At 32.9% G+C, this 27830-nt stretch overlaps 3 protein-coding genes across 3 annotated transcripts; 1 reads left to right on the top strand and 2 right to left on the bottom strand.

Annotated features, from left to right (window-relative positions):
• Nucleotides 1-2397: 2397 nt before the first annotated feature.
• Nucleotides 2398-4865, top strand: LOC124838750 (SWI/SNF complex component SNF12 homolog). The gene is made up of 2 exons (XM_047314432.2): nt 2398-4096; nt 4502-4865. Exons 1-2 carry the CDS (start codon nt 2754-2756, stop codon nt 4572-4574), a joined length of 1416 nt encoding a protein of 471 aa, XP_047170388.1. The 5' UTR covers nt 2398-2753; the 3' UTR covers nt 4575-4865.
• Nucleotides 4866-8090: 3225 nt separating this feature from the next.
• On the bottom strand, nt 8091-9951 carry CYP94B2 (cytochrome P450, family 94, subfamily B, polypeptide 2). The gene has a single exon (XM_047314430.2). The coding sequence runs from the start codon at nt 9840-9842 to the stop codon at nt 8331-8333; it is 1512 nt and encodes a 503-aa protein (XP_047170386.1). The 5' UTR covers nt 9843-9951; the 3' UTR covers nt 8091-8330.
• Nucleotides 9952-18561: 8610 nt separating this feature from the next.
• On the bottom strand, nt 18562-24510 carry LOC124838760 (Peptidase family M48 family protein). Its single transcript, XM_047314447.2, has 9 exons — nt 24212-24510; nt 23975-24032; nt 22526-22593; nt 21673-21852; nt 21365-21461; nt 20877-20986; nt 20649-20782; nt 20371-20563; nt 18562-18821 (listed from the first exon to the last, which is right to left on the bottom strand). The coding sequence occupies exons 1-8, from the start codon at nt 24428-24430 to the stop codon at nt 20425-20427; spliced, it is 1005 nt and encodes a 334-aa protein (XP_047170403.1). The 5' UTR covers nt 24431-24510; the 3' UTR covers nt 18562-18821; nt 20371-20424.
• Nucleotides 24511-27830: the final 3320 nt, after the last annotated feature.

Raw genomic sequence — 27830 nt, 5'->3', positions numbered from 1 at the left:
TTTGTGATAGTTTCCTAAATCACACTATCAATAGATTCCATAAAAATTGGCATTCTCACTTTCCGAAAAAACATAGCTTTCTCTAGTAAACAATGGAGGTCTATTGATAGAGGCACCCTCAACAAAGGTTTGATATTGTCCTGTCATTTTAAATTACTATCAAAGCAAGCTCTGATACCAATTGTCAAAGCGGAGCAACAAAATAATTAGCATGTATAACAAACCAAGAGGGGGGAGGGAGTGAATTGGTTTCTTAACGCAAATCATACCTTTAATAATTTTCTCGTAAAATATAAATTATTTTACAAAAATTTAAAATAATTAAAGAGTAAGGAAGAGAGAAAATTGCATAAGTGATTTTTATACTGGTTTGAATCACATAGATCCTACGTCTAGTTATCAATCTCAAACGAGAATTAACGCTTCAAACTATTACAATCACAAAGAAAATAAAACAGTTTAAGGTTATAACACCTCTCTTGTTACCCCAAGAGATGAAACTCACTTCCCCAAGAGAGGTGTTATAACCTATGTAACTCAGCAACAATAACAACACTCAATCACAACTCCCACGAAAGTTTTCGCTCTATATCAAGTTCTCAAAGCCAACACACAAGGGTTACACAAACCCTAGAACACACTTATCAAAACACAGCTAAAAAGATAAGATTTTCAAAATAAATGTATTTCGGATTTTAGAATTAGAGTTTCAATCTAATTTATAAAGATCTCACTTAAGGGTACCTCAAAAATCCGTTGCCAACTAATTAACATGTGATAATCGATTATCCAGTTATGGTAATCGATTATGCATTTAATGAATGCACAACAGTAACAAATTTGCTTAAAAATTCTCATAATTACTCGTGATAATCGATTATGGCAAGTCATAATTAATTACTGATAATCGATTATTATAAATTGATAATCAAGTCATAAATGAGGTTTTCTTATTCAAAAAAAATTTTAACGCAGCCTAAGGCAAACAATATATAGAATCAAAGATAAACCATGTCCTATACATAAATCTACCTAATTACAAAAGTTTTAATACAAAATAAGTCTTCATAAAAATCTTCTTGCAACAAGAGCACTTGAGACTTGACTTGATTTTGAGAAATCATTGAAACTTTTTCTCTTCAACTTTATGCTAATAAGTTAATAATGAACATGTAGCCTAGAGAGTTTGTGACATGTTAGCATATATATATATATATATATATATATATATATATATATAGAGGAAAGTTGAACCAAATTTTCTTTCAATTTTTTTAAAATTACTTTATGTGACACATGTCAAACTTTTTCTATTTGTGCTTTCTCTTTTGTTATATTTATTAAAATAATGACACATACCAACCATATAATAATACACATAGTCTAGCGAGTGTGCAATATGTTAACAAATATAGTGTGTCATATAGTCATTTTTGTTTATAATTTTTTACAAAAAGTGAACCAATTTTTCTTTCATTTTTTTTTAAATGACCATATGTGACATATGTGAAGTTTTTGCTATTTGTGCTATTTCTTTTTGTTATATTTATAGATAGATCTATAGATATGATAAAAAATTACATTAAAGTTTCTAACTCTTAAATTATACTAGTAAATATTTACATTAACATATAGATAATGTACAAAATTGTATAAAATAAAACAATATAGGAAAAAACTAACTTTTTAAATAAATATTAAATAATCTGTGAATGAAATTATGCGCAGAAATATATTAAAATCTCCCACTATATAGTTATCTAAACAGACAACTTCAGAAAAAAAAAGTTAATTGTAAAGCAATACATACAAATTTTAAATGATTTAAGAGATTTCGATTAATTAAAACTTATTTCTTTCCTCTTAAACATATTTTTATTTTATATATTTATATCCTCAATTAAATTTAAGATATTAACAAATTTCAGAAGACAGTGGAAATTAATTTTAATTTTTTACTAAATTGCATATTTTATCATTTGATTATTATTAATTTTATACTAATAATTTAATTACAAGGTAATAGGATATATCTCTTTAAAGATTGTTCATGATCAAAAAATAAAAAAAAATAAAATTATCAAATTTCTGTACCCCTATTATCATTAGAATTTTCAATCTTTATTTATTTCGTTGAATTGTTAAAAGTTTTAACAAAAATTATGAGTATTGCATAAAAAGATATATAGAGCAATGTTATTATAACTTTTCTTTTTATATCAAGTTATTCTTTTTTGCAAGTTTAATGAATTGATAAAATATTCTAGAGTTTTTGATAATAAAATACGTAAAAAAAAAAAAAAAAACTTCTAACGATAAACTTTACAGGATAATACCAACAGTTAAATGGAAAATATACTATTAAATATTAGTTAATAAGCTCTTCATCCATCAGTAAAGTATAGAAGACGTCCCTGCTGATGCTGTTGAGCTGAAACCTTGGAGTGTGTTTGGGAAGTCGTGGTTACGATTCTCCACAAACGTGAAAAGTTGTAAATCATGATTGTCGGTGAATGCAGTTTGTAAATTCTAACCTCCCTTTCCAAACACAGTACTAACGAACAGTGATCTTTGGCTGCTCCATTTTCCTAACCCTAGGCACCACTTCGCGGAAACTCAGAAGCTCAATCTTCTCCGTTTCTTCAACATTCTCTCTGAGTAAGGTAAATCCCTCCTTTTCCACAGTCAGATTTGGTGTTTCAGTGGTAGAAATTTTCATATATATGCCTTTGGTTGGCCATTATTAGAAGCCAATGTCTATGAACAACAACTACAATTCTATCAAGCCCCTTGGGGCTTCTTCCTCCGGCTACCCACATCCTCAAATCGCGTCGGGCCAGTACCCTCTGTCCCAGGCCCACGCCATCGTCCAAGCCCAGTTCCAGGCCCAGCTCCAAGCCCACGGGCTTTCCTTCACCCCTAATGCCAAACGTTTCCCTCCAAAACCCCCTGTTCATACCACCATGCCGCTCAAACAAACGGAACCCGTGTCCGGGCCTCGGAGGAAGAAGCCCAAGCAAAATGAGAAACAGCTTCCGGAGAAAGCCTCCGCAATTCTCCCACAGTCGGCACTCTACACGCAGCTCCTCGACGTAGAGGCGCGTGTGGACGCTGCACTTGCTAGAAAGAAGGTTGACATTCAAGAAGCAATGAGAAACCCACCCTGCATCCAGAAAACCCTTCGAATTTTCGTGTTCAACACGTTTTCAAACCAGAATGTGGATTCTTCCGCACCCACATGGACTCTTAAGATTGTTGGAAGGATTTTGGAAGATGGTGAAGAAGCTGAACAACCTGGAGTTGTTGCTCACAGGATGCCACCTTTGTACCCGAAATTTTCTGCCTTTTTCAAAAGGGTAACTATTTCCCTGGACAAGAGGCTGTATCCGGATAACAATGTCATCACATGGGAGAATTCGCGGTCATCTGCTACTCATGAAGGTTTTGAGGTGAAGAGGAAAGGGGATAAGGAGTTCTCGGCGCAGATTCGGTTGGAGATGAATTACGTGCCGGAGAAGTTTATGCTGTCACCGATGTTGAGGGAAGTGCTTGGTATTCAGGTTGACACGCGGGCAAGGATTGTTTCAGCGATATGGCATTATGTGAAGGCGAGAAAGTTGCAGAACCAGAATGATCCTTCGTACTTTCACTGTGATCAGGCTCTTCAGAAGGTGTTTGGGGAGGATAAGGTGAGGTTCTCGATGGTTTCGCAGAAGATATCACAGCATTTGTTTCCTCCTCAGGTTATTCTTTTGGAACATATGATCAAGCTCTCGGGGAATAGTCCGGTCGGGTCTGCTTGTTATGATGTGATGGTTGATGTTCCTTTTCCCATTCAGAGGGAATTGAATGCTCTGGTGGCCAATGTGGAGAGGAACAAAGAGATTGATGCCTGTGATGAATCCATATGCGGGATCATTAGAAAAATACACGAGCACCGCAGGAGGCGAGCGTTCTATGTTGGTTTTAGTCAATCTCCTCTGGAATTTATTAAGGCCTTGGTTGAATCTCAAAACAAGGATCTCAAAGTTTTACTCGGAGAATCTGGTCACAATGCTGAAATGGAGCGTAAATCAGACTTCTTTAAGCAACCATGGTAAGCCTGCATACCATCGTCCTCTGTTCTTTCATTTCTTTTGTTTCATTTAGTAGTTGTAACATGTCACCAATTTGTTATGGATGACCATTAGCTTATTCAACATGATTTAACATGCAGGTCTAAAATTTCTTGATTGATTGCTCCTTTCCATAAATTGCCTTAAGAAAAGATGATGATGCATTATGTAATTGGAATTGCTTTTTAGTTGGATGCATGCATTATTCTTGACCTTTTATATAGTTTTATTCAATTCAAATGACTGAATAGGGCATGTCATACTTTTTTTCAATTTCCTCATGTGCCTGGGGTAATTGAACTTGAAAAAGGTTCACGTTGTTCTTATCTCTGGGCGTGGGCACTGCCGAATGTTGTCCTTATAACCTTGTTTGATACCTTGGACAGGGTTGAGGATGCTATTGTTCGTTATTTGAATCGCAAACCAGCAGCAGGAAGCAATGTCCCGGGGAGCACATGATGCCTAGAGTTCTAGGTTTGTTCCGGGAATTTTAGATGTAGCAAGTCATTCGTGCTGATCATTGTACATGGCTCGTTTGAGCTCGTGGAAGCTCTGATTGTTTAAGTTGATAGGACTGTTTAGTAGTTTCAGTGCTGCAACTTGCCTTGCAATTCATATGTTGTGCAAGCAATGTCCCTTGACTTGATAGGTGTACAGCAACTAATTTCAGACTTAAGGTGTCTTATGGCAGATAATGTAAAACAAGGAATAGAAAATATTGTATGCATGTCATGACTGTTTCTTCGTGTATATGTTGCTGAATTTTATTAGAGTAAAAATTAACTAACAGCCCTTCACTCTTAATTCCAACGTATCTTATGTCAGTGTTTAATGTTATTCCAAATGTCGTGTAATCAGTGTTAGCATTCAGCTTGACGATAAAATTGTTTCAATGGATTAAACTATAATTGATAAAGACAAATAGAAAACTGTGAATCCATGTTGGCTTCACATTAAAATTCATGTGATGTTCTGCTCTACAACCTAGTTTTGGGACTAAAGCGAGCGATGGCACGTTGGTAGGAATTTTTTATGTTACACGAAAGTAAAAGGGTAGTGACAGAGACTAATATAAATGAGGCAAAGATAAAGCACATATAAATGTCCTCCTTCTTACTTTCTTCTTACATACATCCTATAATCATATTCAACTTGGGCATCCCTCATACTCTTAGGTATCATTTTCTCTCTCTCTCTCTTCATGTTTTTTTTTTATATCTGTGATAAATGGATTCACTTCCTTAGGTTTCTTGAGAAACTTGATTTGGGATAGATGGCCAGTGTGATGATATTGATACTTCTTTATATTGTGAAGCTCATTAAAACAAATTTCAACCAATAAAAGATGAGTGTGTTGCTAACATTTTTCTTATACTCTACTCTTTGGAGAAGTCTGCTTCTATTTTTCCACTGCTAAATGTCAAAGTTTGTTGCCTGATGCTGCGAATTGCAAAATGAAGGGTAAGGTAAACCTTCTTGTCAGTTTTATAGCTAATCTGCTTACAGTTGCTAAAAATGGTTTCAATTTTCTGTTTGTTTTTATTCTCTATTTTTTGTCACGTTCCAGTTTTTTCCCTGTGCCTGCCTTTTAATTAATGGGTAGTTGCACTTTCATTGTCACCCTTAATATTCTGAAACTTTATAAATAAATGCGATTAGTACCGTCACAATTGTAGTCACAGAGAAACCTAATAATCTTGATATTGCAGACAAAATTGTGTTTGGAGACTATTTTTTAAAACCTTGGGTAAGTGGCCATAGTTAAAGGACAGCTGTGTCCGGAAGGAAAAACATTGGCGGTTTCATCTTTACAAGTTGAAATTCAATGGTGCATTTGCAGCACCAGGACAAATGCACCAGGACAATTTCTGTGCATCCTAATTGCTCAAGTCCTTTTAGTAAACTGTTTTCGTATTGTGCCAAGTGCTTCCTAGACCAACACATCAGAAAATGTGTGGGTATTGTGATTCTACTTGACAGATGCCGAGTTGATTAATGTATGCCAAAACCATTACTTTATGGATTAACTTTTAAGGTTGAATTGGGATTAAAGTATAACTTTTAAGATTATATTAGAGTTGATTTTACCTATTATTCCTTATTTAAATCACTAGTTAAGACTAAAACAAAATTTCTAAGAAAGTCTATTATTAATTACAATGGTACTGGAACAAACACATGAAAATGACTTCCTAGTACTAGATCTCTGTGTTTCACAAAAAGCTTGTTGACTGACTGCTGTTTTTGTTATGTAAGTACGGGAGCTTTTGCAGACAACAATATGTTTTTTTTTTTATATCTTTCTGACTTTAGGACAGTACGCCTCTAACACAAACTTGTGTTTTCATGCTTATTTTTTTACTTTCGGACATCCAAACAGTGGAAATATTCATTGTTATTTTTTATTCGTGTCTATATTTCTGTTTTTTCATCACATTATTTATCATATCAATTATTTTTCTTCTGTCTAAATGTGTCTCCTCCCAAACGGTGTGCAAGAATGGTTTTTCTGCATAATATGTTATATAATCTGGCTAAATGTTAGTGGGGCTACAAATATCTACAAATAGTCCCTAAAAACTTGATTTGTTTTAATAGATTCCCACCACAAGCGTGATAAAGAAGCTACGAGACTATCTCCTAGCCATCCTCCTCAGGCACAGATTATGATTCCCATCTTCTTCTACATACTCTTTCATGTGGCCAAACTTTTTATATTGGACATAGAAAGACAAGTACTAGGATTGTAGGTAACCACCTAGAGAGGTGGAGACATGGGGTATCCAAGGTATTAGGAGGAAATAAATATCATTTCCATCGTAGCAGTAGTATCAACATTTTTCCCTGGTTAATTAAAGTATCTTATACATATTATTTGGTTTGTTAGTTTTTTTATCAAAACATTTAAGTGCTAGAGCATATCATTATTTTATTTGTCATCCCAAATAACAACCACAATTTTATAGCATCCCAAGTACCATAAAAACAGATAGAACTGTCATACAAGCAAGTGGAGGGATTAGGCCAAAACCTACCGAAAAAAACTCTAATGTGATAGAGAAAATCTATCTCTGAGATACACCATTTAAGAAATCAGATACATTATCCCACTAGGAGAAACTTTGAAATCTAGAACCAGAGTCAGCACAAATTGTCACCACACTAATTCTCCATCCAAAATTTTTTTCATTAAACTGCTGCTATTTGTGCCTGGATTGTTAATTTAAATAGCCTGCACTTATTTTTTTTCTCATGATTCACTCTGCTTTCACTTTATAATTTTCTTTACCAGGTTAATTATTCACTGTTACATTATAAGTTGTAGAATCTATAAATTGACAAGGGAGGGTATGCATTAATCTAGTCTTCAGGCATGCACCATGTCGCATGCATAATCAATACATTGAAAAACATACATTCATCTTAACTAGTTCTAAAACTATGTCTTTGACATAAGAATTTCTCTGAAATCTATTTCCTCAGCTGACGTTGAAATCCTACTTTTGAAAAGGCCCCTCTCACCATTTTACGGGAACAAAACGTATAAACTATTCATTCAAGATTTAATTTAGCCACCACTAATATATCACTCAGATTCTCTGCCTATAAATTGTATACATCTTGCAACGTGCTCAAGAAAATTAAAAGGGTGGTTTAATCTCACCGTACAGTAACGAGAGGAGTTAGTCAAATCATCTTACGTGGTTCTTTAATAGGCCATACCTTGAAATAATAATCAATTAGTTTGAGCATGTGCAATATTCTGACCAGCTTTCAAAGCAATTTAGGTAAATAAAAACAAAGCATGTTCTGCAGGAATTGAGTTCACACTGATGATGCTGTAAAATGACAAAGGTTAGGCTGGTGAACACGTGTGCAGAACAATACTTCAATGTGAGACTTATTTGCAACCAATCATTCCCTTTAACAAAGAAACAGAAAGCAGTCACAAGTTAACTCTCTCTGTAGTGAGTAAAGTAAGCAAAAATACGATTTCATTACTTGCAGTATTTGCTATACAGTTTTTGAAAAGAAAAAGAAGGTAAAAATAAAGTTAAACTTATTTTGATGAGGGAAATAGCAAGTATTTTTTTCCCCTTATTCAATTAGTTCTCAATGTGAGAAGAGAAAAGGTAATACATAATGAAGTATCTGCATTAAAATATGTGATTAATGAGTGCGATTGATTTAATGGAATTTAAAAATCGGAGTCAATCACTCAGATTTTTCCCTTTTGCAAACCAATACTCTTAGGCCACCAGCCATGTGTGCCGTGAGAAGTGGCACGAATATAGGCCTCTCTGGACCAACAATTGTAAACTTGAATCGGCTTAGAATTGAAGCCACCACATACTTCATTTGAATGAAGGCCATTTCTTTGCCAAGACACACCCTTGGACCAGCCTGAAAAATTGGAAACAAGAAAGGAGAAACCTCATTCAACATTATTCCCTCACTGTTTCCTGGTTCCACAAACCATCGATCTGGTCTAAATTCAAAGCAGTCCTTCCCCCACAAGGTTTCCATTCTCCCCATTCCATAGGGAAAATATGTGACCCTATCTCCTGCCTTCACCACAGTTCCATCTGGCAACAGATCATCACCACTGGCATGCTTGGAGTCCCATGCCACGGGCGGATACAACCTCATGGACTCGCACAAACATGCCTTCAAGAAACTCAAATTCTTCATGGATTCGTAATCCAACACCCCTTTTGCCTCTTCCACTATCTGCTTCTCCATGTGGGAATAATGTGACAGTATCCAGAAGAACCATGTCATAGCTGCTGAAGTAGTGTCCCTCCCTGCCATAATGAAACTTATCACCATGTCTTTGATCAACTCCTCCTCATGACCTGCACTTAAAAGCCTTGACAAGAGGTCTTCAACACCACAATTTTCTTCACTCTCCTCTCTCTTCTTCCTCTCCTCAATCACTCTCATCACATGGGTCTGAACCTCCCCAACAGCTTTTCTAAGCAATCCTTCAGATCCAGCACCAAGCCATCTCTTCACCCTCCAGATCATGAACAAAGGTGCTGCCCCACGCCTCGCTGACACCTCTGCAGCCACATCAAAAGCCCTTGCAAGGGAACAAGTAGGGACACAAGGGTCCAAGCAACACCTATCAGTTCCCAGTGTGAACTTGCAGATCACATTGAATGAGAACCTTCCTAGCAACTCCTGCAAGTCAACCACCGTGTTCTCATCAGACAGCTCCTCCAGCACCGGCAAAAGCCTCTCACACACTTCCCTCTCCAACGTGTGCATGACAAACTCCCTCAGGGACTTGGTAGAGAACTCATGGCTCACAAATCTGCGCTGTGTAAGCCACAGCTCTCCGTCCACGTTGAAAATCCCTTGGCCAAGGAAATCACCAAGGATCTCAGTGAAGGGCTTGCCTTTGGGGAAGTTGTTGAAGTTTGTCTTCAGTATGTACTCAACATTTTGTGGGTTTGCAGTGACAATGGTTCTACGTGCACCAAGCCTTTGAACCACTATGGTGTTTGTAGGGGACTGAGCAAGTAACTCAGTGTACCAATCTAGCAAACGGTGCTTGTTCTTGTAGAAGGATATGAGACATCCGATGAGGGGATAAGTAGCCGGACCTGTGCCGGAGAATTTATTCCGTCGCCGGAATTCTACCAGTGCGGTGTAGAAAAGGATGAGGAGGAAGAAGAAAGAGAGGAGGGGCTCCAAGGAAAGGAGGATCATGAATGCTCCCATATTACCATGAGAATATATGGAGAGCACTCTTAAACATGATATGGGCACTCATGAGTTGACTCTTATATGAAATTTAAATTTAATGTTCATTATCATAATTATTTATTAACTATGTTGCCTTTATTTGAGTAAATGAAAAAAATATATTTATTTCTGATTTAAATTTATTGGTATTTGTGAGTCCTTACATTACAGAGTTCCTCAATTATTATTAGTTTTTAACTATAATATTTTTTAAAGATTTCTCTTTCATTTAACTATCATTTTCAAATCTTAATATATTCAACATTAATATTCTTTTTTATTTATACTCTTAGCATTTATTTAAGAAAACCTATCCTCTTTTTTTTTTCAAAAATTAGTAAACAGACATATCAAATATTTAGAGCTCCAAGTAAGGATTTGATTAGATTTAATTAAATATAAAATATGAAGACGCTTACACGTTGTTTGGTTAGCTCATTATAATAGGAATTTGCTGCTTTAAATAATTTTTTTTTTGTATAATTTTGAGTAATAATTATTATAAATACTGTTTTTAATATGGTTTGCCCTTTATTTATATCTTGTCTTCCTGTCATAACGGTTGTTATGTAATTTTACCTTTTTTCGCTCACCTGAATCTGCTCGTATAGTGCATTCTTCTATTAATTTAGAACATATGTATGTAGCTTACTTAAAACAAAACATAAAAGTTGAAGTCCGTACATGTACATGCCAAGTCAAATATGGCAAACGTGGAAGATAAATTAATGCCTGGTCAGTGCTCCTTGTTTATTTTTATTTCCCAACGAGCAAATTAATAATAATAATAATAATAAAAAAATAATAATAGTAATAATAATAGTAAGGTTTTTATCATTGGTTTTTGGTATGTAGTTCTTTCATCATTGTATTCATTAAATTATTGACTTGCTTTTAGAAATGCAACGTGCACTTGGTGGATGGAAAACTCACATGATGACCATTTGAGTGAAAATAAGAAGTCTAACAATAAAAGAGACCATGAAAAGATAAAAAAGAAAAAGAAAAAATCCATCAAAAAGGAGAGTGGGCAAATGGCAAGTTCCAAGAGATGACTTTATGACCGAGGCCTTTCCTTTTATATATCCCAATACACGAGATCTTTATCTCAAGAAATAAATCTTCAACATATATGAAGAGTGTTAGTTAAAAGAAGGGCCAAAACGAAATTTTGCCTTTTCATAGTTAGATTTTTTTATCAATTAGACGGTTACACATTTGTAATTCGAAAATTTTAATTTTAGTGTTGATAAAAAAGTGTTTTCATCCCTAGAAAATTATAGATTTAATGGATTTTAACTCTTCTTACCTGGTGAAATTTGATAACTTAAGAAAAGTTTAAGTGATTAATTTTTGTAACAAGAGAAAATATTATGTGATCAATTTCAGTAAGATCTATAAGTGATGAATTTGAGTAACACCTGTAGGTTGACGCACTATAATAAAATGAAAGTGTATTTAGAAATTTCTTTTCACTAAAATATTTTTGGAGTGCTCGAAGATTGGGTTGGATAAAATTTGGACAGATTCATTGTTTAATTCACTAATGAAGTATCAATTAGGTTAATTGGATAAAGATTGTGAAAAGTTTCTTTTTTTAATTTGTAATTCTGAATAATCAACCTAATAAAAAAAACCAAATCAATGGTAACAAAATTAATTAAAGGTTTCAAATAGACTTATAAGTCAAATCATAACAAGTTTTCTAAACTAATTCAACACACAATAAAAAATAATAACACAATTTGTCCAAACTAACAAGTTATAATCACAAATTCAACTATTAATATAATGAGTTGTCACACACATCATTCAAGTTATAAATCCTTCTACCAACACAAGGTATATAAGTATACACTTTTTTTCACATAGAGTTTTTTAAGACAACACTTTTAATGGCATCAATGGATATAAAGCTTCCATTTTTCACCATGTTCCACAAGTCTATGTGGCATGACTTAAAAGAAAGCAATTTTTGTTCCTTTCAATAGTCAAACTTTTTCTTTTTGAACAAGGGAGGACATTTACTGTGTAGCCTTCATTCTCCATCAAAATTGTTTCTTCAAGTCTAACAAAGAACTAAGCCTAGAGGTTAGCTTTGATACCAACTGAAATCACAAGGAAACATTAGAAGAGGGGAGGGGGAGAGGATAGTTGAATAGTGTTTCTAAATTTTTTTCGCAAATTAACGCTTAATAACTATTGTAGGGGTTAGACAATCTGCAATAGTTGTTAGACGTTTGTGTTTTAAGTCAAGTATTTAGGAAAACAGTTTAAACAGATAAAACAATTGCACAAGTATTTTATACTGGTTCACTAAATCCTAAGCTATGTGCATTCTCCCTCAAGAACTCTTGAGAGATTCTACTAATCCAAGGTTATATACAAACCACTTTTGGTGTCAACCCTAGACAATTGTCTAGTAAGTTTAACTCTCCTAACCTAAACAATCAAGTGTTTTAATTCTCTTCAGAATACCACACATAATTTGTGTTGGTTTAAAAATTCTGATAACTCTAAGTGGGAGGATAAATACAATACAAAGAAATATGAGAACTTGTGAAGTTATTTCTTTATTTTATGAACAAACTTAGACAATGTAAGATTATGAGAGAATAACAACGTAATGATACAATGTTAGCAAAAGTTCTCTTATTCTTTTATGTGAGTCCTCCTTTTATAGCTTTCTTCGAGAGATAACCATTACTCAGAGATAGTTGACTTTGTTGAGATTATTTGGCTTCTCGTATGAAGATATGTACTTTTCTATGCCTTGGGAAGAGCAACATTGTCTTCGTAGTTAGAGCTTGTACGATTATGGTAGGAAATAAAGCATTAGGAAACATTTTAGGAATGTCTTCCTCTCTCACAACATCCTTCTAATCCTCGTGCAATGGTTTTGAGTATATCTTGGCATTGTCAACATCTGAACAAATAAAGAGGAAAAAGCATAGCAAACAAGGTACATTATGTACATGCATTTAATGATATATACATTGAAATAGTGTTGAAGCATGTTTCGTATAATAAGTATTTAGTGCAAGTCTGAGCTTTTTAATGTAGTGACAATCGATAAGATATAACGCTTATAACTTCTTTCTCTATACGCGCTTTTGTCAAATGTCATTTAATATTTTATACTTGACACGTCATGGTCTGTCTTATAAGTGTTTAGTAAGAGTGTTCTGATGTGCACAATGTTCAGACCCTATACTTGTCTAAACGATATTTCCTTGAATGTTGTTTGTTAAATTTCAAAACTCTAAAATGTTAGACAGTTTATTATCTTTAGATGATCTTGTCTTAACAATAAAAACACATTCTCCCTCATGGCAAACGGCGAAAATGACGGTGCGCCGATGGTAGATAGTGAAGGTGAAAGTTCTGACTCTTCAAAGATTGATCTCCTTTATTCATCAAAGCACATAGAACACTAGTGCAAAAAGGGCTCTAGACGTCTGTTATTTTGGGCTTTTAACGTCTGATCTTTGTCCGACGTCTATATGGGTGACGTTAATGAGACGTTGGACCCTTTAGGTCTGACGTCTCTATAGACGTCGAACCTATATAGGTCCGACGTCTATATAGATGTCCGATCCATATAGGTTAGACGTCTCTGAGGTTGCTCCTGACTCATGGTGATTCGAGTTTACAACTTTATATTTTAGTTGAAGAGAATGTATTGTACATTTTTTTTATTGGATGGTTTTAAAAACGTAGTGGAGGGAATTGGAGGAGTACAAAACGCAAGAAATCGCCGCCATAGAACGCCGCCTAAAGACACGAGAATAATTGCACCAAAACCCAACGAAAACGCATTTTAATCAGTTCAAATGAAAGATAATGCATCAAAGAGTGATGTAATCGGAGTAAAATTAATTTTAAATGGTGCAAAAGTGATAAAACGAACCTGAAAATCGTAACCCGTAGAGAGAAAACACGACGAAGATGATGAACAATGAGTGCACGTAACGGCTGTCTCGCGTTCACGGTGTTTTAATGCCAAAATTTAGACATCGGTTCCCCCAATTAACAGACGTCTAAAGTGCTTCAGAAGTCGGGGTGGCGAGATCAGACGTCTAAGTGGAGTCAAAAAGTGACTTTTTAAATTTCTGGATTTAGGGTTTAGACGTTGGTTCCCTCCATAACAGACGTCTAAAGTGCTTCAGAAGTCGGAGTGGTGAGATCAGACGTCTAAATGGAGTCAAAAAGTGACTTTTTAAATTTTTGGATTTAGGGTTTAGACGTCTGTTCCCTCCATAACAGACGTCTAAAGTGCTTTAGAAGTCGGAGTGGCGGGATCAGACGTCTAAATGGAGTCAAAAAGTGACTTTTTAAATTTCTGGATTTAGGGTTTAGATGTCGGTTCCCTCCGTAACAGACATCTAAAGTGCTTCAAAAGTCGGTTCCCTCCATAACAGACGTCTAAATAGAATAAATTTTTTTTCTTTTTTAACTTTTTCGTTTAGTTTTGGCGTCTATTTGGGGAAGCCGACGTATATGAGTATTTAGACGTCGGGCCCTTCCATAACCGATGTCTAAATAGTTGTTTTATTTATGAAAAATGCCACCGGTCATTTTTTACGTTGGATATTCGAGGGTCAGACGTCTAAAGGGTGACGTTAAAGGTCTTTTTTGCACTAGTGGAAACATACTCCCCTCACAAGGAACGACCGTGGATAGAGGCAGAGGACAGTGTACGACAGTGAAAAAGACACTATAGAGAACTATATTAGAAGAGCATAATTGAGGTACTCAAACACAGGTGTTCAAAGACAAAATTCTTAGGACGGTCGACGACAATGATAGTATAGAACTCAAACAACCTGCTTTGATATCATATTGAATAAAGTGAAAATTATGCATAAGAATAATCTATCTTGTGTTGAATATACACGTAAGATACTTTATTTATAATATAGACTAAACCCAAAATATAAATATAGAATAATAACAAACTAACTAAAGATAAAAACTAAAGATAATATATCTAACGGTATTAAATATGTTAACTTCATATCATATTTATAAACCATTGGGCCTTTTACCTTAATGATGATCTAAGCATGATCCAATTACTTTTAAGCTTGTTTAACATGATAATTACATAATTAATTACCAAACTTGTCTTTCTTCGTATTTAAATCGGAAAACATGATGTTAGCAAGATTGATCCATGTAGCTCTCTCATCACATATTTTATCACCTTGAGTTTGATGTAATATAAATACACATTTTAAAATATGTTTTCAGTTTTACATAACTGAGACATACACACTTCAATAATAAGAAAGACGAATCAGATTTTATATATTTAAGAAATACATATAATAGTTCTCCCAAACTTAATAAAAAAATAGTTTTGTTATAAATGGTGAATGAAAGAAGAAGAGTTTGATATGACAAAAGTTGTTATGATCATGTAAACGAGTGGGGCATGAACATTAATTACAACTTTCCTTTTCTTATATTAGGAATTCCTAGCGATGAAATAATCACTAGGAGCCAAGCGAACGCAGTCGCTGAGCCTGTGGTCAGACGCAGCTACCGTCCAATAACAACCCATGCTTGTTTCTCCTCTAAGATAACTAAATTCTTTTCATTGTTTCTTCGCTTCGCTGTGTCACTCTCATTCATCCACCCTTCTTCTTCTTCAATCAATCGTCACTAAATTCATCAACACTTCATACTAAATTATTCTCCTCTTTATTTATGTGCATTACATTCTCCCCTTTTAAATATATTTGATTTTATTAGGTTTGTAGTCCACTGGAAAAAGGGTTATTCCTTTGGTTGGGCACGATTTTAATAAATCCTTTACTTAACTCACTTAAACCACTAAAAGAATATTGAATTGGGTTGGATTTTTTTTTATGATTTTTTATGTTAAATTTAATATAACTCAATGTATACCTGCCGACAAAACTTATAAATACTTGAGAATTCAGGGAGTATCGAATCTAACGAGATGATGATGCTTGTTAAGCTATAGCTTGTATATTAGCCTTGCTAGGATTGATATGCAATGCAATGCTTGTTAAGATGGGCAGTTTTAATATTCACAGAATGAGGCTTAATGCAGATTTTAACCACATGAATGCACATGCAGTTCTTAAATGCCTAATATGAATGGATTAATATGCATAAAAGAACTGCAAAATTGAAATTCCTAAAAGACAGCAGAATTAACACGACAACATTTTGTTACAGCAAGCTAAACTTTCAAGTTAACACGACAAAATTGAATGATTAACCATTGAGAATAGTTAATGAATCACATTAAATTGGTCTATAATCTTCCTTCTATAGAGTACCTTGAGTTCCTTCTTGATTTTCTCTTTTAATGGAGATGAAGAGAAAGAAATATGAATAATGAACGTCCTCACAAATGAGGACCATGACGTTTTTATGTAATCTCTCTTGGTTACTTTTCTTAAGTTCCAATATTTCAATTTGGCCCTTCAACAAATTAAAATATCACTTGTGGTCTCTACATACTTTCATGATGTATATGTCTTTTACCACATTTACTTAATTAGATTATAATTAGCTAATAAAATACAATGGCCCTAACATATTTAATGATTTATTATATATATATATATATATATATATATATATATATATATATATATATATATATATATATATATATCCATATAAATCCTCACAAATGTGTTAGATTTTGTGAGCTCAATATTGCTATTATATACCTTGAACATATCCAAAAGATCTCGTCCATTAGTTATATCCGCATGTAGAACTAAAGTAGTTTACATTCATCAATCACAATCAAACCTGACAATATCACTAATGTTGATGGAACCAAAATGACATGGATTCCTCATAAAATGTGTAGTATGAAAATTATGTGTCTATTTTTCACTGACCATTACTTTATCTCAATGAGATCAATACAATAACCTTAATATACAGAGTGTAATTTCTGAAGAATAAACCTTATATTTATTAAACCAAAAATTTCTAAACGAATGTATGCATACATGAAAACCAAACATAAAACACAAACACATAAAAGTGACTAACTCCCACTCTGAACCAAAAATTCCTCAAACTATAAAACATCCATATGCGCATTATGTTCATGAAAGACCTTGGGTATAAGAGCCTTATTAAGAGGATATACCATTAAGGAATGTGTCCCTAAGTGTTCTATGGAAATTCATCCACTCTATCGATCTCTTCCTTGGTAATTGTTGTTGGCAAAGCCTCTTTTATGCAAACTTATTTTCCTTTATACTTTTCTTGCCTCTCTTTCTATGTATCTATTATTTTTGTATGTCTCACTATCTCTTTCTCTATCCCTTTTTATTTTTTACGATAGGATGAATATTTATACACACATTGTAATATCCTTGTAATCTTGTTTTAGGTGTGAATTAATTGACAATGAACAAATAGAGAAATAATTGATCTTGATGGCAATATATTTTAAAAATTAATTAAATCAAATAATATATGGCACATTGATTATAATTATTGTAAAAAAATTTGCCAATTTTTAGATGATATATTTCTATTTTATAATTATTGAGCAACACCGACAAACAAATTGAGCTCATTTTATTTCATTATTATTTGTTATCATATTTACTCTTTTGACCTAAATTAAAGTTTGAAAATTTTTAAAAAAATTATTTTATTTTGTCTCTTCATATATTTTTATATATTTTATTATTTTTTACCTTTTGTTACTATTTTATTATTATTTATTATTACTATTTATTATTACTATCTTTTATTATTATCTTTTATTATTATTTTTATTTGAAAATGAATTAACTAACTCAGACGAAATTGCATATTAACAAATAAAAAAAACTTATGTTAAATTTTATTCATGTTAATGTGATGAAGAATAAGGTAAGAGATAAGTAAGTTACAAAATCAATCCATTTATCTTATTCATTTTTTCAATCTATAACTAAAATTATGCATAATAAAAATAAAAAATTAAATTACATTAATATATTTTTATTTTATAAATGTTTAAGGATTCAACATTATTTTTTAAAATTCAATAGATTGGAAGAAAATTAATTCAATACCAAATTTTTGTAATTAAACATTTCATATTTTTTTAATTTAAAAAAAGTAAATTTGTTTTACAAAATATTAATTTTCAGCATTTTTGAATGATAATTTTATTTTGAATTTTTAAACACGTACTTTGACGGATGAGTTGGATATCTTTCTATGAAAAATTCTCCATAGATGAATCGATTGAGTTATATATTAAATGAAAATGGGATCAAGTTTTTTATTAATCAAAATAAATTAATAGATTATTTCATCCAGTCCATCATTATAATTCAAAGTCAAATTTATCCAAATTATTTTATCATGTTACCTTTGTCACTAGAGACCACAACATTTTAGTCATAATAGCATTCACTCGTACCACTATTATAATGAAAGGAAAATAATATAAAAAAGAAAATTAAAATTAAAATTATCTTTTTCAATTTAATGAAATTTTTGGGTTAACAAATTTTCAACAATGTTATCTTTAAAAAATCAAAATGACTTATTTTTAAATTAGAAAACCTAAAAACGCATTTTAAATTGAGACTAAAGAGATGTTTCTAAATTTAGAGGACTGCTAAAACTATTATTAAATTAGAGATTTAAAATATTAGGTCTATATTTGATAGACTAAAATATCCCTTTAAGATTAAGAAATTAAAATAAAATTTAATTCAAATTTTAGGTACTAAAAGTTTTATTATTTACTTTTCCCTCCTAAGCTAGAATTATACAGGTAATCCTTACCTTCATAGGGGTAATATTTCTATGAAATAATAATCAATGTCATCAAAATTCTACTTACAGGTTCACTTATATTACAAAGTGAATACACATTTTTAGATTTACACTACAAGTTTGCAGCAGCCTGCTACAATCTGAACATCAACCACCAAGCACTTGCTGCCACTAAATAAAATAAAACAACATAGTGAGGAATAAAAATGCAACTAAGTGTTGAAAAGGGACATTATGTGAAAAAGAAGTTTATGCATCGCTTTATATATATATATATATATATATATATATATATATATATATATATATATATATATATATATATATATATATATATATATATATAATTTCTTTTATGTATCTTTCCCTTTTCTTTCTCATTGTTTTTGTTAGAAATTTTACATTAATATAATCAAATTATGATATATACAGTTTAAACACCACTTTACAAACAGAATTTTGAGATTGAATTAGATTTTAAATTTGATTTTTGAAATTGAGTTAGACTTTAAATTTGTTTTAAATTTATTTTCTAATATGTTATCAAAACTTATCATTGTCTATCCCTAATAAGGTATATCAGGCCTATTCAGTCATTCGATACAGTCATTTGATATTGGATGTCTCTATTATCGTACTCAAAATATTCATTCCTTAGTGTGGGAAAATGTCTTGGAAATACCAGATTGATTATGCCCAAAAATATTTAATATATAAGTGTAGTGTAAATCTAATCCTATAAACCTCATTTTATAAATTAGGTTTTGTAAAACTTAGATTCAAATTTCACTTCATAATAATTCTCTTTCATCATCTAGCATGAGATAGACATTTATATTTTGGAGTGTAATAATATCACTTTTGAAAGGAATGTTGATTTTCGGACTTTGTTTTTCTTATATAAAGATACGTTATCATCATGGATAAGCTCTAATAAACTTGTCTATATACATTGAAGGAAAACTTCTTAAGTTAAATTAATTTTGTGTATTGGTGTTAAAAACATTGCAATGGGGAGCTTATTGAGACTATTTTAGCTCCTGATATCTCACATGCTAATAATAGACTTAAAAATTTAATGTTTTACCTCCTCTCATTATATTATTAGTAACAAGCATCAACTACATAATTATCATTTTCTTTAATCCTTTTGGAAGGAGTTTGCTTTTTAATGTTTCCTAACATGAGTTTAGTTTCATCCTCATGTTTTTTATTTCCATTTTTAGATATAATAATTTTTCATAGGAAACATATCATTGATAAATTTTGGAATGTGAACTTGAGATATAAAAATTCATACCGGTGTTTCACATAAGTTTTATAATAAAAAAACACTTTATGTATAAGTTAAAAGTTTGATTTTGGAAAAGTTAATATAAAAAAAAGTTTCTACTTTATACCTGAATTAATTTAAACTTTTTTTTTAAATGTTTATCTTATATTCTCCTTTTGTTATTTTTTTTCCTTTGAAAACACTTACGCATAAATTTACCCAAATTACCTATACCATATCTACAAATTACATTGATTGCATCCTATACACATATATTAATGGACTTCAAAATTTATGAAAAAAAAAAATAGTGAGACCAAATTTAAATTTTAACTAATGCTGTAACACTAAAAGTTTAATCAAGCCTACAAAAAAGTTTTTAGCCATATTGCCGACATGGATGAAGGACAGAAATGTAAAGCAGAATTTAGAGTTCAAAGAAATTACCTACGAAGAACCTTGAGTTGCCGAGCACTTTGAACATAATCCATGCACACACTGCTAGACACTTTGTTCTATTGCTTTGATCTGAATTCCACGTTTCAAAATGGATTTATAAGCTGGAGTTCTTGACCATTCATCAATTTCACTAGCACGTAGAACAGGCAGAGGATGTGACAGTTGCCTTGTTTGTGCATTCCTAATCAGCAGCCAGAAGTTTAGCTTCTGAATGGAAACAAAATCCTAACATAATTTTCCAGTGCCCTAAACAAGACGCTACAAACCTTATATACCATCCAACTGGGCTGGAAGCAGCTTTTTCATAAGAGCGAGCTTGCTCCAGGAATGCATCCACATTTAGTTGATCAGCCATAGATGGACATCCCCCGGCTAATTTCATGAGGACAGAGATGACGACCTCTTGTGGGGTTGGGGAATTAAAAGTTTATAATTCAGTATTTCAATCAATATACGATGATAACCAATTTACATATATCAGCATAGTAGCATACCTTAGGGTCTTGAGCAACTAGAAGGGCTGCTCGATCACAAGTCAGCTCAGCAGCTCGAAGCCAGCGGAATAGCTGCTCTTCTAAAGTTCGAGCTATCATACCACCAATGCCTACAACAGATGGCACTAGTTATGAAAAATTGAGTTGAATAAAGAAGACAAGACTTCATGTTCTCATCAATATTAAAACAAGAGCTGCAACGGATAGAGTTAAATATATATCCACTGTCAAAATAAGGTACCCTTCCAAAGATCAAAGAAAAAAGTTCGAAAATATTGCATTATGAGCAAGCCTTAAGGTTGTTAAACTCAACTAGTGATAAGAGTGACATGGATTTTATTCACTGTTCTATCTGTCGGAGTAAAAGAAAAGAATGTTTCTCCAACTTTGATCATTCAATGTAGCTAACTACTTTACCATAGTGTATACATATCCATTTGTGGGCATTAATACGTCTATGAAAAAAAATTATACTCTATGTAACCTACCAGGTACAGTATAGGCTCCAAGGGTTAGAATATTTGCGTAAGTAAGCCACACACCATGATCACATTTTAGATGACCTAGCTCATGAGCCAAAACAGCCTGTTAAAGTGAAGTGATCACAGGTAAATAACATTTGGAACCAGAACAATGGACACGATAGAAAAAGATGGTTTGAACAATAATTGATCAGGCATCTTGGAAGAGCAAAATTATATATCATGTAATGGATCGTACATCCAACATCATTCAACAGTGAAATGGGGGCACTTTGTGGATACTAAAAAACTGTAACAAAGAAATACATTATAACCTGCAACTCTGCTTTTGTAAGGAGCTCCACAAGGCTAGTATGAATGACAACAAAAGGTCGTTTACCACTTATAGCTAAAGTATACGCATTTGGTACAGGACTTTGACGAACATATAGATCAGGGGCATCAACATTTAATATTTCTGCAGCTTCGACCATTAGGTGGTAAAGATCAGGAAGCTGACAAAACAAGAGAAAAGTTTATTTAATTACTTGAGGTAACATTAGATGTCAACAACTCAGCAGGAAACTAATTGTATTAATAGTATTTGCCGATTCATGTTTTATAAAAAAATTACATTAACATTATTGTTACAGGCAGGAACACTAACTAACTACATGTAATTAAAGATAATTATGTCACACAGCTCAACTTAGTGGAAATAAAAATGCGAAGGGAGGATACTTCACAGTTCTCATGTATTTAATCAGAACCAACATGGATAAATTGGACAAGTTAATTTCCTCATCTGTCAAGAAGGGTTACACAGACTCATGCATACAAGTACACAATCAATTGAATGTACTCTGACAGTCTGATTCTTCATTTGTGAGGAATAAAATAAAAGAAAGTGGAATTCACACAAATAATTATAGAGCTTTTCCAACATACATTGTTTTTTCCAATGCATATACATTGTCATATTTGAAATTCAAATATGTAAAAATTCATTGACAACTGTATTTTCGTTCTTTTGCAAGTAGTAGCAGTGAAGTGCAACAAAATCCTTCATCTCCACAAAATAGGCAAGGACTATCCCATGCAGGAAAAGTTTATCTATTATATTGTGCATCTTCCTATAATGTCCTTTGCAGGTACTTGTTTAAGGATTTTAATTAGTGTAAAGGATACCTGACTTTTAGAAACAAGGACAGATGTCCCGATGTTCTCAAGGAGCATAACCTGCTCAGCTACAGTGCCTGCATTTCATTTTAAGGGAACCATGTCATACAACAAAAACCATGACTGAAACATGGACCTACTACAATGACAACTATTTTCCCACTGGTATCTGAAAGCATGTTGCAGTGATGAATATTCTTAATTAGTATACAGTGGTGGTGTTTTGTGCCCCAAAAAACCAATTGAACATCATTGATCATCATATAAAACAGACAAATTCACTATTTATATGGAAAAGAATAACCACGCCACAACCATGCAGACAAATTCACTATTTGCAAAATATATATTGTGACTTTTTTACCAACTTAAATAATTTCAGATGCTTGCATAAACTACGTGAATTTGCATGGAAATATTTGAGGGGTATGAGTCTTAGAGATTCTTGTATATCAAGGGCGCGTTTGGTCAACATGTGGGAATGGTATCCAATAAGACAAAGGGTTCTATCCCATGTTTGTACGTTTTAAAAACGGAATACAATAAAGTATGGAGTTAAAAAAGATGGCACATCTTGATTCCACTAAATGATTGGAATATTAAGGAGAACAGAACAAAACCTTTCTAATTCATTTGGTGCGCGGCCAAATGCTACCTTAGTATACCTGTCAAAGGTCTACTGGGTCAATAAACAATTTACACCAATGATCCTAGTAGTTACCAGTTGATGATGACTCAATACTTATGACAACTTAAATACATCTCCTATATAATTTTAGTATATTCTTATCAGAATCATTGTTTCACTTCAATAATATATGTAATAAATGTTTGCATTAAAGGTTTATTAGAAATATCCAAAGATATTCAGACATTATCTTACATTTCTAATAGTCAGCATAAGTTCGGTGGTAAAATTTCACTTCTGATTGGAGAATAACAGTAAACACACCCAAAGGACTTCATATAGGTTTTGTCCAACACTTTTTCTAACTCATATTCACAAATTCAGCTAGCTAGTATGATAGGATTGTCCTCCTTCTATATAAACTACTTTAGACATATCACTAGTCAACGTGACTTTCCAACCACTATATTACTTCGAACACCCAAGTTGGGTAAACGAGGATTATATAAGAATCATTTTATTAATATAATTTCGCACAAGTACCATTTCTCGGTAAATCTCCATCGTCCACTAAAAAAATAGGGTGCAAAAAAATAAGTTAGAATCGTCCAGAACTCCTAATTAGAGCAGTCTTAAAATATGGATTTTGAGTGAAACGCAACCCTACAAAACCGAACTTTAAGATTGATAATTTTTCTCATTCATACACTATAATTTCATAATACTCTTCGTCAACTAAGATCTCAACAAATTACACATACTATTAAACATCACAAAAACTCAATAAACCACAACACGGCTACTTAGAACACGAGGTATCTGTTTGTTACCTAGAAGAGCCTTTCCAAGTTCGTTTAATCCTGGAATCGCTCTCAGTATCACCGTATTCTGGAACATCAAAATGAAAACCTCACCACGAATCATTAGCGCTTCCCAGAAAACAAAAATCAGAAAAGAGAAAACTACTTATAGAACTCAGAAAAAGTTAGTAAATTGATTTTAACTCAGAAGAAGTTAGATATATTTGTAGAAGACGGAAGAAGAAACCTGAAATAAATTGGACGCACCTGTTGATCAAGCGGGTGTCGAAAATCGTCAGCGTCGAGGTCTCGGAAGGCGACAGCAGAACTAATTCTGCAAACGGGTAAAGTTCCCATTTTGCGGTTCTTCCGAACTTTTGGGAACGAGATCGCCGACGCGCCGCAGAAACTGGACCTGTCCAACGCTAGGAAGCGGAGGGAGGGTTTGTGGAAGTGGCAGAGAGTGGAGAAAGGCGTGGAAGCCATTGGATTGGAGAGACGCAATGGTGAACTCGTTGAGAATGAGAAGTGGAGAGAAATGGTGTGGTAGATATTTAGGGGTGGATTTGTCTAAGGTTGTTGCTAACGTAAGGGTGGTTTTGACCACATTCGTGCATATGGTACCTGTTTCGTGCCACTTCATTTTCTGTTGACAACTTCACCCTGTGAACCAACGGGTGCAGGGTTGTGTTCGTATTCGCAGGTTGTGTTATGTTCCCATTGTCCAATTATATTTCACATTTTTCCGTGTTTCTTATAAGAGACTACTGGTCGCCATTATTCTTTAGACGAATGAATTTAGTTTTTTTTTATAGCAATTGAAAATAAATTAAAAAATTACAAATAGATATTAAACTTATATATCCATTGGAATAAATATACTAAAGAGTAAGATCCAACCAAACCCTCTTAAGCTTCTTGATCTTGGAGTAGTTCATTATATATCTATGGGAAGAACATTCACATATTAATGAAAATGATAATTAATTTTTTTAGTTTGATATCATGGTTATTATTTACACTAAAGTATCATTTTGTTATTATTATTTACTTAAGGTAAGTATTATTTTTAAGATATTATTCAATATCACAACATAGGTTAATAGTCCATGTTAATTCTATAAATACAATTAGTATTTTTTTAAGAAATATTCACTCAATCTCATAGACACTCTCTCGTACTCTCTCTTTTATTCGTAAAGATCAAATCTCTATATCTCACTATAGTTTAGTGGTATTAATTTCATTGCATCAACGACAACGTTATCACTAATCCAACAAAACAACGAATAGCGCTATGTTGCCAAGCTTGAAGCCCTACAAGCTCAACATCAGGCAAACTTCCAAAAGCTTCAATATAAGTTGACCGCATTGGAGAATGAGAAATCACCTCCCTACCCTAGGCCTAACTCCCCTAGAGAAGGCCCGCATAATTCTCGGGTGCAGTGCAGCATGCCAACATGACGAGGTTCGTGAAGTACACATGAAAATACTAGAGGGGGTGATATGTTGTCGTTGACGCTATTAAATTAATACTACTTTACAGGACAACTTAATTATTACCAAGTTAGTAGTTAACAAACTAGATAAGGTTAAAGTAACCATGAGTTATTTTCCAACGAATACGAAATAACTTTTCAATAATTGCCACTTATGAAAGAGTATGAAAGATTAGTAAAACACAATGCAATGCTTAAAGATAAATGTAAAAATCTATCCTAATGAATTAATATTGAAGATTGATGTGAATTTGAATGAAGAACATATAAAAGACTTTGAAGCAATTATAATAAGATAGGTTAATTTCACTGTTTTTCGAAAAGAGATTTATCATCGATTAGCCACATATTATTGCTCAATTGATTATTGCTTTTGATTTAAAATTAATTAAATTACATTCTTAATTAATTTAAGGGCGATCTTGTTGTCAATCAACGTAGATTCTCAATTAAAAACAAAATCTTTCTAGATACAATAAACTCAACCAAAGTACATTCTTGATTGAATCCTATTATGTTTAATCATATTTATTCTCTTATCTCTTAGCCAAGTTAAAATTTAATTAATCAAAGTACATTCTTGACTAATTATTATTAAAGTTTTTACACTAATCAAAGTACATTCTCAATCAGTAACAAAAACTCATTCAATCATGATGTTAAAACCCTTTTAAATGTATTTTTTAACTCAAACCATTTAATTTCACACTTCAAAGGAATTAAACTTTAACTTCAGCTACATCAACAAAATTTAACTCTCGTTATTGATTTGTGGGGTGACCTGCTAGGTCCTTAAAAATAGAGTGCACCAAACACCATAAATTCTTTAAAACTTTTATCTTAACCTTTTAATCACTAGTGTAGAAGAAACCTTTAACATCACCCTTTAGACGTTCGACCCTCGAATATCCAACGTAAAAAATGACCGATGACATTTTTCGTAAATAAAACAACTATTTAGACGTCGGCTATGGGGGGCCCGACTTCTAAATACTCATATACGTCGTCCCCCCGAATGGACGCCAAAACTAAACGAAAAAGTTAAAAAAAATTAATTTTTTATTCTATTTAGACGTCTGTTATGGGGGAACCGACTTCTAAATACTCAACCTAAAAATTTAAAAAGTCACTTTTTGAGTCCATTTAGACATTTGATTCCGCCACTCCGACTTCTAAAGCCCTTTAGATGTCTGTTATGGGGGAACTGACTTCTAAGTAGTCAGCCCATAAATTTAAAAAGTCACTTTTTGACTCCATTTAGACGTCCGATCCCGCCACTCTAACTTCTAAAGTCATTTAGACGTTTCTTATGGGGGGAACCGACTTCTAAATACTCAACCCAGAAATTTAAAAAGTCACTTTTTGACTTCATTTAGACGCTTGATCCCGCCACTCCGACTTCTAAATGTTTGTATTAAAACACCGCGAACGCGAGGCAACCGTTATGCACACTCACTATTCATCATCTTCCTCGCGTTTTCTCTCCACGGGCTATGTTTTTCAGGTTCGTTTTCTCACTTTTGCATCGTTTTAAATTAATTTTACTCCTATTACATTACTCTTTGATGAATTATCATTAAAATGCGTTTCCATTGGATTTTTGTGTCGTTTTGCTCGGGTTCTTGGGCGGCAATTTCTTGCATTTTGCACTCCTCCAATTCCCTCCACTACGTTTTTAAAAACATCCAATACAAAAAAAAACGTAAATCCATTCTCTTCAACTAAAATATAAAGTGTTAAACTCGAATCACCATGATCCAAGAGCAACCCGAGAGGCCTCAAGCGGAAAAAAATCCAATCAAATACGACAATGTTTTAGACATCTGATATGTAGTGTCAGACGTCTATATGAACGTCTGATATGTAGTGTCAGACGTCTATATAGACGTCTGATCTACAGTATATGACGTCTATATAGACGTATGACTATGCAAACCGACATCCCATTTGACGTCACTCGTAAAGACGTCGGGTCAGAATCAGACGTAAAAGACCCAAAATAGCAGACTTTAAAAGCTTTTTCTGCACTAGGGAATGGTCTTCCTCTATTCATGGTGATGTATATAACTACAAATTTCTATATACCTTACTTTAGGTCCATTGTTGGTTGGTGTAACAGTGAAAGTTATTATTCAGAAAAAGGAACAGAGAAGTCATAAGTTCAAGATGTTGTTAGAGAAGATGTTCTTTGATCCCTTGTCATGAAAACTACACCAGGTATACATTTTTGCTTGTCTACTTCAATCTTTTATTCCATTATTATTCACCCTTAAAGTTGATTTTGTGTAAATATATATTTCATTTTTAACTATACATTTTAATTATGTTAGTTATTTGAAGTTATTCTTCTAAATACAATTAGTGTATTTATTATTACTGTATATATT

The sequence above is a fragment of the Vigna umbellata genome, chromosome 5 (genome assembly GCF_029865625.1).
Source record: "Vigna umbellata cultivar VRB3 chromosome 5, Vumbellata_1.0, whole genome shotgun sequence".
NCBI classification, from domain to species: domain Eukaryota; kingdom Viridiplantae; phylum Streptophyta; class Magnoliopsida; order Fabales; family Fabaceae; genus Vigna; species Vigna umbellata.
The sequence above is the reverse complement of the archived record's forward strand: the minus strand, read 5'-3'. Positions and strand labels throughout refer to the sequence as shown.

Coding starts and splice junctions, on each gene's coding strand:
- LOC124838750 (XM_047314432.2), top strand. CDS start 2,754: ATGTCTATGAACAACAACTACAATTCTATCAAGCCCCTTGGGGCTTCT. Junction 4,097..4,501: donor GACTTCTTTAAGCAACCATG/GTAAGCCTGCAT, acceptor TACCTTGGACAG/GGTTGAGGATGCTATTGTTC.
- CYP94B2 (XM_047314430.2), bottom strand. CDS start 9,842: ATGGGAGCATTCATGATCCTCCTTTCCTTGGAGCCCCTCCTCTCTTTC.
- LOC124838760 (XM_047314447.2), bottom strand. CDS start 24,430: ATGGCTTCCACGCCTTTCTCCACTCTCTGCCACTTCCACAAACCCTCC. Junction 21,853..22,525: donor TCCTTGTTTCTAAAAGTCAG/GTATCCTTTACA, acceptor TTGTTTTGTCAG/CTTCCTGATCTTTACCACCT. Junction 20,564..20,648: donor CCAGTTGGATGGTATATAAG/GTTTGTAGCGTC, acceptor GCTGCTGATTAG/GAATGCACAAACAAGGCAAC.